A 20,920-nucleotide genomic window follows, 5' to 3' on the forward strand; every position below is an offset into this window, starting at 1 on the left:
GTGTGTGTGTGTGTGTGTGTGTGTGTGTGTGTGTTCATCTGCTTTTACATTCACAACCTTTTAGAACCCCTGCTCGTGTTTGCATGTTCATCCGGACCTGTGCAGATTAGATTTAGATTTGCATTGTGTGTGTGTGTGTGTGTGCATCCAAGAGCAGGCATGTGTGTCTCTGAAACGTGTTGAGAGCGAGCGGAGCAGATTACATTTTGCTGTAGCCGCTGCCCGGGTCCTTCCCACAGCTGTCTGTGCTAGAGGACAATCAAAGGCCCGGTTGCGAGCCTTCTGATTGTGGTGTGATACTCAGACCCGTTCCCCTTCAATTACGGCGCTCTGCCTGCGTGTAACGAGCACAGCATCGCTCTTATGTTAGCAGAATAACGGTCTGATTAGAATAGGGATAGATTTGAACTCACGCTGTAATTTGTTTTTGCTCTTTTCTTTGCAAATTTTCCCATCGCATCCCCATCACATCCTGCTGTGGAACGAAGTCTGACCGTCGGACTCCGTTTCTAATGTTTCAAATCCACCAGATAAAGGGTTTTTTTCTTCTTCTGCACTCATTTGTCGCAGCACGTTTGACAATTACATTTTCTCCTGCTGGAGATGTTAAATCACCAGCGATTCTGCGACCCCACAACTATAAGACCTTTAACAGTACTCATATGTTATGACAGCAACCCCGTGTAATGTCAATACTTTGCTGTTACGCTAGTAATTAGAGGGTAGTTGTACAAGGCAGGATTTCCTCAACCGATGAAGCACTAAATTTGCTGTTTCAGTCAGAAGTGGATAGAAAGCCCAGGAGAGAAATGATGATGTATACTTTCTCCTTCAGATCTAACGCAGCCTAATTGGGAATGTGGTCAAAATCTTGTTACGTGCCTCCACCCTTTGGCCTTTAACAAAAATGAATGAACAGTTTCATCAGCTAATGTTGTTTCTTTTCTCTCCTGCTCCCCCCAAACCCCTCTTTTCTGCTGCCTACAGGAGCGAGCCCTGGGCTGGATGGGACCCACCATGCCCCCCAGTAAGAAGGCCCAGAGCCCCAGTAGTGGAGCCAGTGCCTCACAGGGCATGAGCCCGCCGTACCGGCAAGGTGACGCCGCCACGGCGGCATCTGAAGCCGAGGCGGCCGACCTCTCCCTTTCCGTGTCCGCCTCCTTCTCCAAGGCCGAAGACGAAGAGCTCACCAGCCTCTCCTGGCTCCACGAGAGCACGGACCTCCTCAACAGCTTCAGCCATTCTGGGCTTCGTAGCGTCTCCCCTCTGCAGGACCCCGATGGCCAGCACCCTCGCTCGCCCTCCTCCTCGTCTCCCTCCCCAGACGACCCCCTGCTCGGTGACGCGCACTCAGCGTACGACTTGACGGCGGGGGCCAACCGAAAACCTCCGTACTCCTTCAGCTGCCTGATTTTCATGGCCATTGAGGATGCGCCCAACAAGCGGCTGCCGGTGAAGGATATCTACGGCTGGATTCTGGAGCACTTCCCTTACTTTGCGAGCGCCCCCACAGGCTGGAAGAACTCAGTGCGCCACAATCTGTCGCTCAACAAGTGCTTCAAGAAGGTGGATAAAGATCGCAGCCAGGTAAAGAACTTCAACGTTACTCTGACGAATGTTGCATAATCGCTCCTTCCAAGGTCGTTCGGAAAACGAGGTTTATTGTTGAGTCATTGACATCATCAGATGATGAATTTGCATGATTTCAGTGACTTAAAAACTGAATTGTCAATCAAATCTGACAATTTTCATTGAATCATCTCTTTGTTTCCACATGCATGCACAAAATTACACAAGATTATCACGAGGATTATTTGTTTCCCGTTTGACTGCCGGTGCTGTAGGAGAACAAATGGGACAGTTAGCAGTAAATTGTGCATCCGCTTGATATTCTCCTTCCTAAATTTTGCACTTTGAGAAAGAAACTCGCAGAAATACAGAAGCTGCCTGTGCTGCCTTTGTAAATGCACGCAGGACTTTTTTGATGCTCATTTTGTGCAATTAATCTTTGCTCAATAACTCGAACATGATTTGCTCAGCAAGCACCATAGAAAGCATTGATTTATGCACATGAAAAGGCTCAACGCTGCCAACTAGTGTTTTGGATGCAGAATTACAGCGCTCCGAAGTCCTGTGAAACATTCGAGATGGTAGCTGGCAGGTTCGACTGGATGAGGCAGAGCCACGATGGTCTGTATGCATACACTGATTGCATGTGGAATAACTAGTCTAGTGAAAGCTGTAGTAGTGAAGATGCATGCATTATTCGTGATCCAGCTATCAAGCCTTTCCATTTCATGAATAAAATAAAAAAAAGCGAGTTATGAATCGAAACTGTGCCCTCAAACTCGTAGCGGATTATGGATTTGGAGAACCATTTCATCCTTACTCCTAATTCTTTTCCTAATCTATATCGTATATACCTGTGATGTAGAGCATCACTGTAGCCAGATGGTAAACACAGGCCCATGATTTGCTCTCTCATGTGTGGTTATAGCTTATTTCACAGCCAGACAGTTATCAGCGCTTTGCAGGCATATCCAACTTGAAGTCAAACATATTCTGTATTTTGTCTACAGCTGTACCAGATTCGGCCTTATCAATAGTTGATGATCTCTGCTTTCATAGTTCTCTTTCACTCCGATGATATGTGCTTCCCCAGTGGGAACAGCATTTCGCTTTTGATTTAAGACTTGATACGGTCTTTTATACCGGCGTTCTCATCCCGATTTTGCTCCATTAAAGGCTCGGGGTAAACGGGGAATGAATCCCTCACTCAATTAGCGCTAAATTAACACTGGAGGATTTAATAACACAGATGCCAACAGACTTTAGATGAAATCTCGCCCGAGGGTGTCGGGGGTGGGCGGCGAAGGTTGGGCACAAACAGTGAGGATCAATGCTAGCTTTGCGTGTTTAGCTGATTGCGATCATACTGGGGGGATGTGAGAGTTCTCTGTGCTCTCCTTGACCAGCGTGTGAATCTGAACTCTTTCTTCTGACTGAGCTGCGTGTGTGTGTGTGTGTGTGTGTGTGTGTGTGTGTGTGTGTGTGTGTGTGTGTGTGAAAGAAAGAGAGAACAAAATGGATGAAGGATGGTGTGTGAGTTTGTGCACACGCCCTCACGCTATGCTGTCATCTGGCCCTTGACTACAACGGCACAGAGTTTCTCTTGTATACATATCTCCATAGTAACAAGGTTGCAGTTGATATAAAAGTATGCTGTTGCTGTAGCAACGGGAAAACTGATTTGGCTTTACTGACTTAGGCAACTCTGTGTGTGTGTGTGTGTGTGTGTGTGTGTGTGTGTGTGTGTGTGTGTGTGTGTGTGTGTGTGTGTGCACATTAGCCTGAAATGGGCACTGAGGTGTTCAGTGGGGGAGAAAGAGTATACGTCCTCATCTAGTGTTATATGCACATATGTGCCTGTGTGTGCCTGTGTGTGCCTGTGTGTGTCTGTGTGTGTCTGTGTGTGTGGAGCAGCGTGTGCAGAGGTGAATTTGGCAAGGACAGCTTGTCTTGTCTTCCTGTCACTGCACACAGTTTAAGACAGCACACTAATTAACCCTTCAAACCTATTTCGTTCCCTCGCTCACACACACACACACACAGGGCATGTCTGACACACAAACAAGTGCGCGCACACTCACAAGCATGCATGAATGCTTAAAAAGCCTCGCACACACATATGCGCTGTGCCGGTGTGGAAATGAGGGCACATCTCTGCAGACTCTTACTCTACCTGCCAAGTGCTGTGCTTTATCTGAAGCTGCAATTACAGAATCTCTGTCATTTTTAGTCAGACTCTGCCATTCAAAGCTTTTCAGTGAGAATATCTGCATGTGAATACAGCTTTTTGTTCCCTCCCGGCTTTTTCCTTTACCTGTTTAAGTCTTTTTCAGTCGAATGTGCAATTACAGGGTGTAAGATATTTTTCGCTCTTTTTTTCCCTGTTTGCGGGGCATCATTATGTGTTACGCACCGTTGGGGTGGGGGTGACGGCGTTTGGTGTAGGGCAGGTCAAGTTATCGTTATCCAGGCAGAGAGAGAGAGAGATGGGGAAAGCGTGCAGACACGGCTTGCTTTGAACACACCAAATTATATTTCCATCAATTTACAGAGGTGGAGATTAATATGACAGTGGCCTATTTGTTCCAGTGGCTGTATTTCTGGGTCATATCCAGGCAGATGACAAGATGGGGACTAGTTTAGAATAAGCTTACTGCTCCCTGTGTGTGTGTGTGTGTGTGTCAGTTTTGCGTGTGGGAGTGCAAACTTGTGAGAGAGAGCGTGAGAGCGTACCACGGTTGCCATGGCTTTGTTTACAAACAGGATTCTTCACTGTGCTGAATGACATGCCTTAATGACAAGTGTTGTTGCCCTCAGACTGTGGATGAGTGTTGTAACAGCACACACACACACACACACACAGTCAGCGATATATCTCTGAAAGCCTCTTATGAAATCACAGCGGAGAGAATGGGCAGTTTTGTAATCTGAAACTCTGCGAAGTCTCTCGGTGTTGCACTTAAGTGTGTCACCTTCTAACTTAACCTTGCCCCGTTCAGACGAGAGGCGTCCTTGATGCCTTTATGTTTCAGCACTCGAAGCATTATGAAGTGTTTGAAGTGAGCACAGGAAAATCTGTTAGTTTAAGGTGGTTTTTGATGTTCATTTATCAGGACTTTGTTGCAGTCACAAAACTACCACTGCTGGATTTTGGAGGAAAAGCACAGATATGATTGTATTGCATTTTCTAGAGTGTAGTGTTAGTAAGCCAGGGCTGCTGTCTGAGTCCTTCTCACAGTTGATCTCACAACTCAGCAGCTATCTTCAAACAGGTTGTTTTGATGCCTTATCTATCTTGTGCCACTCTCATTTCATTGGTCACCAGGACATGAAAACATTTAATTAAGTCTCAGTCAAAATTGATAAAAACCACAGACTTTGGTCGTGTAAGCCACTGTGACCTAAATATTTTTCCTTCTCAGTTTTGCCAATTTAAGCATCCTATGGGCTCAAATTTTGGTCATAACTGTATTACCCTTCCAGGACCTGGAGCTCAGTAAAGCACCCCACCGACAGCCAAACCCTTCTGTTCTCTGATTGGATTGTTAAATTTGTGCTTGACATAACATTGACCAATCAGCTGAAAGGAAGAAAAATTGGGTCAAAATTCGTACTCGTAAGTTAAAACTCACACACAGCCAGGAAGAGTTTCAACGTTTCTTGCTGGTATCTGTAACCAGATCTTATCAAAAAAACTGTAACTTTTGTAAATATTTCTTACAAACACACAAATTCTTATCTATAGATGCACAAACATTAAATTGTCAGATATTTTGGTTTACAAGGTCACAAAACTCAGTTCACAACTATGCATTTAATTTACAACTACAAAACATTTATGACGACAGTTTGAGCCATAAAATCCTGTCACAGTGGGATCAAAGAAAGGTGAAAGGTCCTTAACCCTTTAAGACCTACCATAGAACCAAGTCCGCCAGAGCTTATATTATATTTTTACATGCTGTGGAGCCATTTTTGGGAGCATTTCAAGTTGCTATACATCAATACAACCATTACAGCCCATATTTTATTAATATGTATGCATTAAGTGCATAGTAATTACATAAATTGCAAAAAAGTGCAATAAACTACAAAAAAATTGAAAATCATTTTTGTTTTTTTAACATATATTTCTAGTTAGAGAAATTTAAGAGGCTTATCCCTCAAAACTGTAAATACAAAAAAGTTGCACAAAATAGTTTCCCACCACAGGAAATTTATTTTGAGTGTCTTCATAGTTTTATTTTTGAAATACACCAATTTTTATATACTGCAGGAAAAACGAAAATAAATATTATAGTGCAAATTTGCAAAAAAGCAGCATATGCATCAAAATAAACTATTTCCAGCAGTGCAATATGAGTCCTAAGCATCCCAGAAACCACACAGAAAGTCATAAAGTCAAAGATAACTTTTAAAAACACCAGTATAGGCTCATGAGGCCCTGATGGTAAAAAACTACATTTCCGCAAAATGACGTCACTTCCGGTTTCGGGCAGGTCATGGCGGACATGCGATAGTTCGAGCTGATGGACGTAGGAAGTGTTATGAACAGCTGATCGGATCGGCAAAGCGTGTTTCTGGAATATTATGTTTTTGTTGCTGCAAGTGCTTTTTATGCAGTTTTTGCAAAGCTATATGTGGAAGGAAACTGTGACCGAGGACAAGCTGATGGCATAAGATGGAAGTACAACTCCTCCGGTTTCATATGCAAAAAAATGATTGTGCTAGCTCACGTGGTTGCAGAGCTACCGGGATTTAAAAATAGTTACGCAAAACTGAGCGTGCTGCTCTGACCGGTTTTAAAGGGTTAAAGGACGAGCAACACTTGTAATGGAGTAAAAATATCTCGTTTCATCCAAAGAGTATTGTAAAGAGTCGCTCTGCTCGACTAATGGATCTGATGACAAAGTTACAAAGAAAATGGTCGTGACATAAACGATAAGTGTCAGGCCTAAAATACTGACTGTAGATTGGTTCAGATTGTCAGTATGTTCAGAGGAGGCGGTCCAACAGTAAGAGTTTACATCCGTCTGTGAGACACGGTGGAGGCTTTGACATCATCTGAGTCACTGAATTATCAATACACAAGATGACAATTAAATTTTGATCCTCTGTGAAATACCATCTGGAAAACCTTCATTTTTCAGAACGACAGTGATCCCTGTTAATGCACAAAAACCACATCCGGATAGACAAACATACAACTATCAGTCATGGATAGACCTCCTAAGGACCCAGACTTTAAAATCATTGAAGCGTGGAAGCATACATTTACAGCTCAGATTAAATATTACATAAAAATAAACTATATAGAAAGTGTCTTTGAATGCTGGAGATGCAGAAATGTGTGCATGTAGCACAGAGCCATGGCTCAGTGTCTCACAGGCCTGAATGTGCGCTCGAAGCCGTTTATAATTCGTGACGTGTTTAATCTGCTGCTCACCTCAGACAAGCACAAACATACGTTTTGGATTTTTATCTGTATTTTCATAAGTTTTACAGCTTTTCCTACTGATAAAAACCTCCCTTATGGCCGTTCACACTACACAAAATAATTAAGCCATAAACAGTTAACCTGTTGAACCCCAATGCCCCCGGCCCCAGAGGTGAGAGGGAGAACATGTAGAAAAACAGTTACATATGTAACGTCTTTAAACTGACAGAAAGGGAGTTTCACTGCTCCACCGCAGGCTGTACATGTCCCGCGCTGTAAAATGACCCTGATATAAAGAAATGAAGGGTGCAGGACATGTGGATACCATCGGCCGATCTAAACGCTGAAAACCCCCAAATTTCCAAACATATTGTACTGATTTTTCCAGACTTTTCTTTTACACGTAGATTTTCCTGGATCCGTTAGGTATGCATATAAGTAGGGATGGGTATCGTTTAGGTTTTATCCGATACCGGTGCCAAACCGGTACTTTTGAAACTGTGCCAGTGCTTAAACGGTGCCAGTGCTCAAAGAATGGAGAACACAAACTTTGTCCAAAAACCTCTCATGTTCAGCTGTTTTTTTGTAAAAAGATAACAATGTTAGCCTTTTCTGCAGCTATGGGGCATATATGGTATCATTCTTGGCTGGAAGCAGCTTAAACAATGGAAAAAACACAAACTTTGTCCAAAAACCTCTCATGTTTAACTGTTTTCCACTTTTTCTTTGGTCATTTTAGCCTTTTTGTCCAGGGTGAAGGGAGTATCTGCCATCAAACAAGAAGACAGCTGCATGTAGCTATGATGGTGTTTGCTAGTTCACCTTACATGCATTAATGTAATAACGTGGTTAGCCTACTCAACGTAAATTACACATGAACAACATTAAGCTACTCACGCAGAGAAGAACGGCTGCTGCTGCATCATCATCCTCATCATTTCTGCTACACTGGCAGGGCTAGGGGCCAGGACTCTCCTCTTCGGGTTTTTGGGGGATGTTACTAACTCCGGGTCAATAACAGGCACCACACCCGCAGTAGATGTGCTCGGTGTGAGGTCTCGCAGCAAGCTATCAAATACGGTGCATTTCTCTGCTTTTAAAAAAACGCTATGCGTCGCCAGGTGTTTCATCAGATTTGAGGTGTTACCTCCTTTGACAGTATCACAGTATCAGCTTAAAGCACTTGTTGCAGCTGCTGAGTTTGCATCTTTTGCTGTGAAGTACAGCCAGACTTTGACCGCTTCGCCTTGGGCATTTTTAATCTGTAGCTCTGCTCTAAAAGAACGTACGTACCTGGACCCGCCTACTATCCTCGGAAACGTAAAATGATTGGCTAGAATCTAAAGTGTATCACAGCTCAGGAAAAAAAAAGCACTGAAATGTGCGCTGCTTTTCGGTCTGGTTACTACCGTTTATGTCAGATACCGGTACCCATCCCTACATATAAGATCGTATTAGAATGTGGAACAAAAACTGCAAGCAGGAAAAAAACAAGTCAATTCAACTTGTAACTGAAAGAGGATAAATCCACAAGGATCGGCTCCTTGACTGATGTTTTTTAAAGCATCTTTCAGGTGAATGTTTTGCTTTTATGCATCAGAAGTTTCCAGTCATAGTGAGCAGAAGAGCCGTGAAAAACAGGCTTTGCTTCCCTCTCTAATGCAGATAGAGATGCAGTGTTTGTCTTTTCTCTTACAAATACCTCTGTAGAATATTGACAGATAGAGTTGGTCTGTGTGTGGGTGACAAATACACAGCGGTGGTGTACGGGTCGGAAGATCTACAATTTTACTTCTGTTTACTTTTACTGCTGCCATCTTGGATTGTGAGGTTGGGCTTGGTGGGGCTTCTCCGATTTCGCTTGCTTTCTTTACCTTCTCAATAACAGCCAGTGGAACAAATTGCAGCTAGTGTTGCATTTAGCAGCTAATATACCAGATATTTCTGCTCTGGAGTCAGCGGACGCCAAAAAATGAGCTAAAAACAAGGAAAACATGAGTCAAAGTGCACTGTAAAAGGCACGATGTAATTGCTGCCTTTAGCCAAAAAAGACAGCCGTCATTAAACGCACCTCTGCCTTCGTCTATGTGGACAAAGTTTGCTTCTGTCATTGTGGTTCACAAGTCATGAGCCTTGTGACCTCATTGCCTTTCTCCAGTGCAGCCTTTGAGACGCACTGTGAACATCTGGAAGTTTGGGAGAGGTTTTTCACAGGTACCGTGACGAGCCATGGAGGAACCAAAACCCCGGTGATCTCGCTCTAATTAATTGCTCAGTGACAGCGTATCACAAGCACTCTGGGAATCACTTCACTTGGGCTCAGTCCAGTTTGTGTCTCTTGTCCTGTCAGAGTTATATGTGTGGTGTTTTTGAGTTGGGGGAGAACTTGCAGCTTTTTAGAGCCTCGAAACAACAGATTTGGGTCTTGTAGAGTCTGCTTTGTCGTATTATTGACGAAACACAAACGTAATCACCGATTCAAACAACGAAAAACCAAAACTGAAATGAAAGAATGACGACAGCATGAATCGAAAGCACATGAGAAACAGCTTTGTCGGCCGTGGAGGGAAAGGGAATTCGTAACACCTGTAGGCGACATTTCGGCGCATTACACCGCTCGGTTTTTCTACTTCCTGATAAAAAAAATAACCTGTTGTCTGGCCAACGTGTAATGTTCATTCCCAACTGTGCCGCTTTGTCCTTTTGTTGCCAAAAGGCTTTTGACGAGTGCTGAAATTGTCCGTCTCGAGGACCCTTTTTCAAAAGAATATTTGCCTTCCTGTATTTTTCCTTTTCCCCCCCCTCAGCTCTCTTTACTCTGCATTAAACTTTGCGCTCGTGAGCTGCAGACATCATATCTCCAGCTTTACTCAGTGTCTGAATTAGTGTTCAGACATGTATCTGGTCCATGCTGCACTAGTCCTCTGGTATATTATTAATCCTCCTGATTATCTCTGTGTAAGTAACGATGGATCCTTGTGTCGCAGCGGGTTAATCAGGGTTTAAAAAAGCCGGGGTTAAAGCATTTACCGCATCTGAGGATGTCCATCATGAAATTGTGCGCAGGCCTGATACTTTGGATTGGTGGTGTAGGTTAAGTGATGTTGCACGGTGGACGAGAAAGCCTCTTACGCTGATGCTTCCTCGCAGAGTGGCAGCTCTGTGCTCTCTGCGTCATGCATCTTTTTTTAATCTCATTTCGCTGTTTGAGTTGGAAACAAAATTTACTGTCTCTTCTCATAATAGCCACTGCAAACTGCTGAAATGGGTCTCCGTGGTGTATGGATGCCGTTATTAATGATGATAAAACTGTTTAAAGCTGTAATTATAGTTGAGGATATACAGCTGTGCTGAGGAATAGTCACAGGACACGTTTTGTTTGCAGTTTGGACACAAATCTAAAACTCCTGGCTGCTTTCTGACTCCTCAGACCCGTGGCGCTGAGCGCCAGAGCCCATTTCATTCTAATGACGAGCTTAACCTTTAAAACTATTAGGTAAGTTCTGTAAACAGCTGTAGACTTTAGTTTTAGCAAACATTAGTCAGGCGGGAGGACGTCGCTGGGTACTATTTTCAGCTGAGCATGAAGACGGAAGTTTAGTGCCAGTTTAGTGCCAGTGGGTTCTTACAGCTGCAGGATGATGATGTCTATGGGATTGACTGGGAAATGAGCCGATGCTGTACGTTAATGCGAGATTAACGTACAGCTGTGGCACTGAGGAACATGAGATCGCTTTAAATATACTCAGACGTTACGTATTAGTTGGATGCATGTATCGTTTCTATGGGAAAACTTTAAAAGTGGCCTATTATATTCCTTTCTTTGCCTTCTGCTGTTTAGATAAGATAAGATGAGCTTTATTGACATTTTAAGAAAATGGAAGCGCTGCTGTTAGGGCTGCTCGATTATGGCAAAAATGATAATCACGATTATTTTCACTGAAATTGAGATCTCGATTATTTGACGATATTTATTTAACAATAACAATGTGTTGAATAATGACTTTAAAGATTGTCAAAAATAATATAAAATAGTGCAAATACTGATAACAGTGCAAATGTTTGCAATATAAGAAATAAATGAAAAATGTAAACATCTATGTTTAGTGAACTTTGCAGTGTTGCTCTGTGGTGCAGCTACGACACTGTAGCAAAGTTTACACACTGTGTCTACTTGATCCACGTCTGACTCATGAACCCATAATGTTTCCACTGAAGTTTTTTTTTTTTTTTTTTACCTCTCTTCAACCAACAGCAGTCACTCTCCTCTCCAAATAACTTCTGCTCAGCTTTCCGAGCTTCCCTCGGGTCCTCTTAATCAGCGGTCCCCAACCCCCGGGCCTCGGACCGGTACCGGTCCGTGAGTCGTTTGGTACCGGGCCGCGAGAGTTGAGGCTCAGGTGTGAAATGTTTGGTTTTCAGGGTTTTTATCAGTTTTCAGCGTTATTTTGTTATCATTTTTATCGTTTACTCGGTTTTCCTGGGTCTTTTCACGTGTGTTATGAATAAATCTTCTTTTTTTCGGTACCAGTACTAGTTTTATTTTGTTGTATTTATCCGCGACACCTTAAAGGCCGGTCCATGAAAATATTGTCGTCATAAACCGGTCCGTGGCGCAAAAAAGGTTGGAGACCGCTGCTCTTAATTGTTGTGACGTGTGTTCGAAACGCAGAGAGGTGCGCTCGATTTGCCACACGGAGCAGCGCGAGAGTAAAGCACGAGGGAGGGGCTAATAATCGGCTCAGTCGTTTTTAACGATCGTTGAAAGCCCAGATCGTAATCGAGATTAAAATTCGATTAATTGAGCAGCACTAGCTGCTGTACTTGATGAGAAGATTCCAAACATGAGGTCAGCGTACATCACACACAGTGTTTTTGTGACTCTGGATGATGTCGCTGAGAGCAGATAACTCACTTCCTGTTCAAACCTTTGGTTTGTAAGGGGCAACCAATCACAAGGAAGGGCTCAAAGGCAGCTAACAGCTTGATTGAGGCAGCAGATCTTTCTTCATGAGTCCAAAACAGATGTTTTGAACTGTGGATCATGCAAAGCTGTGTCTGATTAGCAGCAGCATCACCTTCAGAGAAGTATAAAATCCTGAATTACATCATGAGCTCACAATATCGTTTGTTTATTATAAAGTGTAGTATACGGCATCTTTGGAAAAACACTGCTGACCCCATTTTACTTTGAACACTCATGCATTTTCACTATCGGGGGGAATGTGGCACACGCCCCTGCTGCCATTACTTGACCATTTTCCAGATGAAAACAAATTTACTGCAGACAGCAAATTACCGGCATTGCTGACTTTGTTTTCTAAGCATTCTCAAGCACAGCAGCACGGACAGCAGTGACATCAAAGTGAATGTATAACGAACGTGTCGCTGTGGATGTGGAAGAATCAGCGTAAGCGGTCACAATACAACCTGTTGAAAGTGACGAGAGTATCGTGAACGATCTGAAGGCTCAGCGTTCACGTGAACAAAGCTCGTAGATTTAATCTGAAATGAGGTGAACACTAAAGTATGTTGTAGGTTATGTCAGGATATGTGTGATGTCGTCATGCAGTGAGGAGTGTATGCTACTTTTTTAAAATATCTCCTATTTCGAAGTGAGACCAGCCCCCACAGCTTATATAACACAGGAAACAGATGTTAGCACCACACAGTCATCCCTCTCGCACTCGATCTCCCCGCCTTTGTCTCCCCCTTCTTCCCCTTTTTGTCTTTTACTCACATCCTGATGCGTCCCGGGCAGGTTGCAGTTTGTGTAAAACTGCATAAAACTACTTGATTGTAAATTCAGCCAATCCTATTGGTTCAGCTTGTGCACACGCCTCCTGCCTCCATACATCTGGATTAGGAAACGTGGCCGCCCTCTAATAATTTGGCAGCTTTGCTGAAGCATAAATTTTCACTACAAGTTAATGGAGCTGATAGAAATGCAGGGTGACGACTGTAAATTTGGTTTATTCTAATGAGAGGAAGACTCAAAGAACAGCGTGTCACACGTCCTGTTTAAGGTTATTTTTGCAGCGTTAAATGAGTTAGAGAATGCAGGCCGTAGACCAAACCACTGTGGTGCACGAGTGGGAATTAATGACAAGCAACATTCAAATTTGACATCTAAATTTAGCTTTCAGTGAATTTTAGAGTATTATTTCATGTTTTCACAATGATGCATTCAGGAGGTCATGAGTAAAGTACCGGAAACGGGATCCAGACCCCTCTGGACCCTCCACCTGTGGATGATCTGATAGGATAATTTGGAAACAGCGGGTGACGCACCCTTGTTTCAGCCGTGCACTCAAGTGTTTAAAAAATGTAGGAGAGAGGAAACGCGTGAAATTTCTAGATTGGACTATTTTTTAATCTGTGTGGTGTCAGATCTGAAAACAAAATGTAACCCACTTTGTTTGCAGATTTGTTAAAAAACAACAAAAAAAGTCCTTTTCACCTTCTCCAGCTTCCAAGATTATGATGCTTGTTGCCAAGGCGACTGTTCTAACCCAGGTGGCGGGCCCTTCCTGTGAGATGCGCCCTGCGATTGGCCTATCGACAGATAGGCTACAGATTAAGCATTTTGATTGGCTCGCAGGCTGGTTGGCAGCGGCGGGAGCCCCAGCAGACAGATTCTGGAGAGAGCATTGATTCAATCGGCTGGCAGACAGCAGACACACACACTCACACACATATATAGAGGTATATATATATATATATATACAAACGCTGGCGAGCTGGAGGTGCAAGGGGAAATTTGGCCCAGTGGGGGTCACCTCTGTGGGAGCGAGTGTATGTGTGTGTAATATCATGCTCTCCAGGAGAGGCGTTGCTGGCAGTAATAGAAGCACTCCCAGGAGCACACCACGCTGGGTAATATCACACTCCCCAGGGAACTCGTCATACACACATTCTCACACAAACACAGAGCAGAACAAGGCACATATGGCCTGTGTTCAACACGACTGACATACTAATGCAAAGATCCAGACGGGGGGACACAAATCAACAGTGCACACACATCCTATTAGCTTCTTGCATTCTTACAAGGTCGGGAGCTGCAGCAGCCGGTAGCACAGTTTTTGACTCTGTGGACATCTAAGGATGAAGAGCCACACAGAGGTTCTGCACGGTCACCGCTCGGTGGAGACGATGGAGCCTGAAGGATAAAGTTGGATATCAGACGTGATTGTGAAGTTTTGAACCTGTGCTGCAAGACATCAGATATTGGTGTTTTTTGGTTAGTGTGTATGTGACCTGCTGCTCTGATGTTTAACCGGAGCACAGCTGTAGGAAAGCAGGTCATACAGCATCGCAGGAAATTTAGTTCATCGCTCCCTCGCCTTTGAGTCCTGTTTTTCAAATAAATGTTTTCATTATGTGTAAAAATACATACGTTTCACGAACCTGAGAGGAAAAGCTTTCTCGTCTAATTTCTTCTGACAAAGGAGGGAAAAACACTGAAACTTAAGAGAGCTCTGTACACTTTTCCAGTTAAGTGCAGAGGCATTAGCCACTATTTGCAGCTGCTTCTTTCATGTGTTATCTGCAGATTTGATCGGCTGCTACAACCAAATATCCAACTCCAGCCGACATCCTGTCATTTCCTCCTGATTTAAATATTCACATATTAGTAAAATCTTCTTTGATTTGAATATATTAATTAGAAGTTTTATCAATACCCTAAACTGGGATGATTTGCATAGTGGTTTGTGTACCACTACAGATAAGAGGTTGACCCTCTAATGTAGCAATATGGTGATTATTCAATCCTTAATTAATATTCGCCTGCATAACTGTGATATTTCCCTCTTTCCTGGGCTAGAATTAGGAGACAGTTGACCCTGATATTTTACGCATGCATCCTTCTACCCCATTTTTAAGTCATTTGAATCTTTTTCCTGCAGCCAGATGTGTTTGTCTATCATTAAAAACACCAAACCAGACTTCTAAATAAAAGCAGGGCACTACTTTTTATGTTGGTTGCTTGCAGATATCTGTATCAGCCTATATGTTGTCCAGCATGTAACTTTTTCTTACCAGAACAAACGCTTACCGGACAGTTTATCAGTTGTACCTGTTGAACTGACTGTCAACTCAATTATCCAATCAGTCCATCACTCGGCAGCTACTCGGTGCATTTAGGTACGCAGACATGGTCAAGGAAACCTGCTGAAATTCAAACCATGCATGAGAATAAGGAAGAAATGTAATTTAGGCTGATCTGAATATTTCAGAAACTGCTGATTTACTGATCTTCCATCTCTAGTTTTTCAGAGAATGTTCTGAAAAAGAGAAAATCTCCAATGAGTGGTTTGTTCTTGCCAGAGGTCAGAGAAGAATGGCTAGACTGCTTTGAGCTGATAGGAAGGAAACAGCAACTCAAATAAGCACTTGTTACCTCCAAGGTGTGCCGACGAGCATCTCTGAATGCTCAGCATGACGAACCTAGAAGGTGTTGGGCTACAGCAGCAGAAGACCACACCAGGCTCAACAAAACTGGACAATAGAGGACCAGAAAAATGTTGCCTGGTTTGTTAACTCGATTTCTGATGCAGAAATATGAAATCTGATGTGGGGTCATAATTTGGCAGACACAATACAAAAACATGGCTCCTTCCTGCCTCGTATCAATGATCCAGGCTATTGGTGGTGGTGAAATGGTACATTTCAATTCAGTTTTATTTATATAGTGCCACATCACAGCAGCAGTCGTCTCAAGGTGCTTTATAACAGCGGTCCCCAACCCCCGGGCCTCGGACCAGTACCGGTCCATGAATCGTTTGGTACCGGGCCGCGAGAGTTGAGGCTCAGGTGTGAAATGTATGGTTTTCAGTGTTATTTTGTTACCGTTTTTATTGTTTACTCGGTTTTCCTGGGTCTTTTCACGTGTGTTATGAATACATTTTATTTTTTTCGGTACCGGTACTAGTTTTATTTTGTTGTATTTATCCGCAACACCTTAAAGGCCGGTCCGTGAAAATATTGTCGGGCATAAACCGGTCTGTGGCGCAAAAAAGGTTGGGGACCGCTGCTTTATAATATAAGGTAAAGATCCTATAATAATACGAATGAATTGTTTTAAAATGATGTGGAAGATACACATGAGTGTCCCCATCTTCTGATGCCTGCTTCCAGGAGGATGATGCACATGTCACAAAGCTCAAATCAGGCAGTTCTGAGGACAAAAAGCGGTCCAACCCAGTAGCAGCAAGGTGTGGCCATTAAAAAGGGGCGGGGAAAAGAAACTGCATCATCTCATAGTTTGTCCAGCAGAGCGGCTCCAATGCTTGTTTCTGATACGTTATCCTCTTAGAGACATTTCCTCAAAATGCCATCACTAACAGGGAAAACTATTTGGCAGTAGTGGCTTAAACCAGTTTGATGTCTGGTGCTTGTTTCTCCAGGTGTTTACTGATTGGTTCCCCCCACTTCTAAAATAAAGCCTGCATCCTTGATTTCCTTTCATATCGACTGAAAATCAGAAGCCCGGAGTCCCGTCGTCTTCCCACCCATAGCCTGTACCTTTTTTTTAATATCACAGAGCACTATAAACTGAGGACGACACCTTAAATTTTTGTTTTGTGCGTTCCTCCCCAATCTCTGCCTCTGTCTCTACCCCCACCCACCCAGTTTTTCCAAATTCAGGCAGATGAAAGCATGCATGAGAGACAGAGACAGTCTATTTTCATGGCACCCTTCTCTATAATCTATAGGCTGGCTTCACTCAGGTTGGGGGGTCGACAGCTTCATTAGGTGAGGGGGGGGGAGCCGCTTTGATCTAAAAATACGCACCATCTGGAATGGAGAAGGTTAAAGAGTTTGCCTACGTCCTCATCAGAAAGAAGCTTCGTGATTTCTTTTTCCATAAAGACGGACAGGAAAATGCGGAGCGAGGTGGTTTTGAGGATGTTTTACTTCTTCTTCCTTGGGAATATGGGAATGTTTGCATGGTTGATGTTTTTTGCGCAGGTGTTTAATCCAGGAGATGCACAGAATGTTGCTTTTCTCCGTGGGAATGCCGGATGGCTGTGTGTGCACGTGGTTTGGTAAATAGGAATCCTGTGAAAGGCTGAAGTTGAGCTTTGAGCTGCGGTCATTGTTCTTCAATAACAACTTTCTCCTCTTCGTTTTTTCTTGCTGTCTTGCAGAGCATAGGCAAAGGCTCTTTGTGGTCCATAGATCCAGAGTACAGGCACAACCTGATCCAGGCTCTGAAGAAGACGCCGTACCATCCCTACTCGCCCAGCCTGACCACCCCCTCCACCTCCCCACCCACCCTACCGCAGACATTTCACCACAGGTAAGACGGACCCTCTTATTCACTGACTGAGTGAATCTCGGCCGGTTAATTGATAAACCCGTCGACAGGGAGGGGATGCTGCCAGACTCTCGTCACGCTTGCCTCTCTGAAGAGACTTTAGAGAAATGAACATAGTAACACGTTCAAGAGAATTTGTGGCAGCCACCTGTTCAAAGGTATCATGTACTTGTCGTGTTGAATTGTCTCTTAGGTATGAACGAAATTCAGCGGTGTTCCAGAAATGTCATCCTGAGTCCTGTACATGCTTAAAGTGTTTAACTCTGCTTTTTTCAGCATCTCTCTTAATTCTGTCTTTATTTCTGTTCCAGTCTTTGCTGCTGTGATATTAATTACGTTCCTTTACTTAAAGTAGTGAAGCACAGTATATTTAATATACCAAACAAAACAGCTTAAATGATAAGTCAAATGCTCTTAATATAACGGGATAATAGCAGAACTTATTTTAGGTTTAATGTGCCTAATGTTGGAGCAATACTGATATCGGCTGATGTTCATATTTGAGCTAAAATATCGAACCGATTTTATGTGCTACACGGCGCTCAAAAATCTGTAAAACAAATGTTTTTTTAGTATGACTTTGCTAAGCTACGAAGCCGCACCGCTTGATGGATTATCGGAGCATTACAGCTACTGTAGTCAGGAGCCTCGCGGAGTAATCTGGGTCCTAAACTCCGTCTACTTAAGGTCCCAAAGTCAAACGAACACTGAGAGTTAAAAACTGTCTAAATTCTTTCATCTTCAATAAAATGATCAGCGTTGCTGCTTTACCAGGTGTAACAATTACGTTTAACATCCAGGCATCCATGAAAACTAAATTTATTACATTTAACAGAGTTAGAAGTTAGCAGGAAGCTAGCGGAAGTTAGCTCGCTAGTTTTGCTAGTTACCTAAGCATGATATAGCATGTTCTGACTGAGAGATTTCTGAAAGAATTCAAACGTACAGCTCTGCTATCACTTCCAACATAAATGAAGACAGAAAACTAAACAGCAGTGACGTTTGTAGGGTTACTGAAGTTGGGCTAGCTGGTATATAATGATGTGCTACGTGATCGCTAGCGACACAGCTATGTTAGCATAAACACAGTGAAGCTGGAGGATGAAGCTAACTTTTTTCCACTCGATAAAAGTTAACGTGAAGCTTCCTGATGGTTAGAGACAATTGTAATCGCATGGCAGGATGCTGTAAACGGACCAAACTTCAGTCAGGAGAACAACTGAGATAATCCATCCACAATATGAGGTTAGTCATTAATATACTGCAACAACACGGGAATAGAGCAGCTGCAGAGAATTCAACATTAGTGAATCAATGTTACGGAAGTGGAGGAAGCAAGAAGAATGAGTTGACTTATCTGACTGTTTTGTTTCACTTAATGCGCCTTATAATCTGAAAAATATGGTAATCAAGTGTTGCACCTACCAGCTCAAATTCATTGACTCCTTATTGCAGCTGAAGGCATCAAAAAGTGAGTTTAGTGTTTAAGTTTGTCAAGTTTCTGAATAATTATGTTATAATGGAGATTAGAGTAGCAATCACACTAATCGTTGTTATTGTTTTTCCTAAACTCAAACAGCTTTACTGTACTACTTCCTGCCCTGCTAACCACAGAGGAGGAATCAGTCATCTCTAAAATATGAAACTCAGGGATAAAATGCATTTAGTCAACTAGAAATATTCGATTTTGCTGTGTCACAGGATTAGTTTAGTGCCCTGTCTGAGGCTTTGTCCCCGTGGCTAATTGCTTGGGAAAAGTCAGCACAGCTTTCAGCTGCACAAACAATGGAAACCACCTCACACAGTGGCCACAATCAAAAGATGAGCAAATAAACTATTTGAACTTAAACATTAACAATCTCTTTGGTGTCGGCTGTTTATTAGTTTTTCTGTTTCCTAATTCCACACAGCACCTCAACCTCTCTTTGTTTGACTCTTTCTAAAAAAAAGTCGTGGATACTCTGCAATGAAAGGCTGGAAACGGGAGCTTTTTCTGAATGTGCGTGCCACTCGGTGGGTTCGCTCTTTTGTTTCACAGTTTTCTAAGGAGGGAGCCGTGGCTGTTTACTCGTGGAATGAAAAAGAAAGTTCTCTGGGTAAATTATCCGGAGACAGATAAGTTCATTCTCGTAGTATTTATCTGATGTAAGTGGATCTCCGAGAAGCAAATAAAGAGCAAATGAAATGGGGACTTCGGTGCCAGCATGCACATATAACATAAAGCCTGCACTCTCGTCTGCTTGCTTACTCTCTCCATCCTCTCCCTCCATCTGTTACTCTTCACACCCACTCTCTCCAGGCGTTATATACCTGACCTGCACCATCCTTTCCTTAAATCTTTTTGCATGCTCTTTTGATGCAACAACACTTCTGTCCCTCCTCCTATCTCCCTCCCCCCTCAGGCACATCACAGGTAAAAAGCCTTTTTTTTCTCCCCCCCTCCACCTCACTCTTTCCTCCCCCCTTGTTTTGCCTTTCCTCTGCTCCTACTGTGCCTCTGTTCCACTCATCTCGCTCTCTTGTCTCCTCTTTTAATATCCCACACACCCTCCTGCTCATCCTCAGGCATGCATTACAACTAGTGGGGCACCCAGTACTCCATCTTCTTTATTTATCCCTGCTGTGATTTATTCCCTCTCTCTCCCTCTCCACTCTTTTCACTCTCTCTCCATCACTTTATCATTCAATTAAATTCCCCTTTGTCTACATTCACTTTATTCTCCGACTGCTCGCAGCCTCCCCCAAACACACACACACACATCCCTCCACAGTGCGGCGGCATCCACCTGTGTCGTTTCCTCCACATCTCCCTCCTCTCCTGACCTCACCTCCTTCCTCCACCCTCTCAGTTTCCAGCACCTTTGCCCATCCCGACTGATACGTCAGAGAGAGCTGCTATGAGTTGCTTTATTTTTTAAATATTTTTCATTATTATTGTTTCATTTATCCGCTCCTATTTTTTCGTCTCTCTCCGACTACACAGCCACTGCCAGCCCTACACCCCGCTCCCCGGTTGATCCGGGTATGTTGGCTTGCAGAGCCAGTGGACTGTGTAAGACAGAATAATTGGTTCACCGTAAAATGTAAAAGTGTCATTTTGAACAATGAGGTATGTGGAAGTGGAACAAATTGGAGGCTGGATTTGGAACATGGACGGGAGGGTGCAGGGAGAGGTCGGAGTGTGGAGGGGAAGTTGTTCATTTGCGTCGTGGCACACAGCAGGAGACGAGAGTGTGTTTCTCGGTTTGAGCCGAGCTGCAGGTCCACTGGGACGCTGCACCTGAAGAGCATCCCCCCCCGTATCTGTGTATGTCCAGTTATTTCATTGCTTAAACCCAGTTTCGATGTAAGCTGATGCCTGTGAGCGCTTTGTTGTCTCTGACAGTTACTGGAAAAACTCAAAGAGATTTGAGCGATATAAATCAGGGTACTGCAGCACAAGAAGACACCAGAAAACAGTGGACGCGATGTTGTGAAGAATAAATGAAACAATTCAACAGGTTATTGTGATTCTCCGAGTTTTCAGTATGAAGTTGATAAGAATTCACTTATTACTGGTGAGAGGAAATGATGAGTTTTATACGTTTCCC

At 43.3% G+C, this 20,920-nt stretch overlaps 1 protein-coding gene across 1 annotated transcript in view; it reads left to right on the top strand.

Moving 5' to 3' along the window:
- ches1 (checkpoint suppressor 1) overlaps positions 1–20,920 on the top strand; it is a 68,789-nt gene that overhangs the window by 29,363 nt on the left and 18,506 nt on the right. Inside the window, exons 2-3 of the mRNA XM_087851929.1 lie at positions 988–1,587; positions 17,161–17,312. Coding sequence (XP_087708055.1) covers positions 1,006–1,587; positions 17,161–17,312 — 734 coding nt within the window. The 5' untranslated portion in view covers positions 988–1,005. The remainder of the gene's footprint in view (positions 1–987; positions 1,588–17,160; positions 17,313–20,920) is intronic.

This window comes from Neolamprologus brichardi, chromosome 15 (genome assembly GCF_056152115.1).
Source record: "Neolamprologus brichardi isolate AB-2024 chromosome 15, ASM5615211v1, whole genome shotgun sequence".
Classification (NCBI taxonomy): Eukaryota; Metazoa; Chordata; class Actinopteri; order Cichliformes; family Cichlidae; genus Neolamprologus; species Neolamprologus brichardi.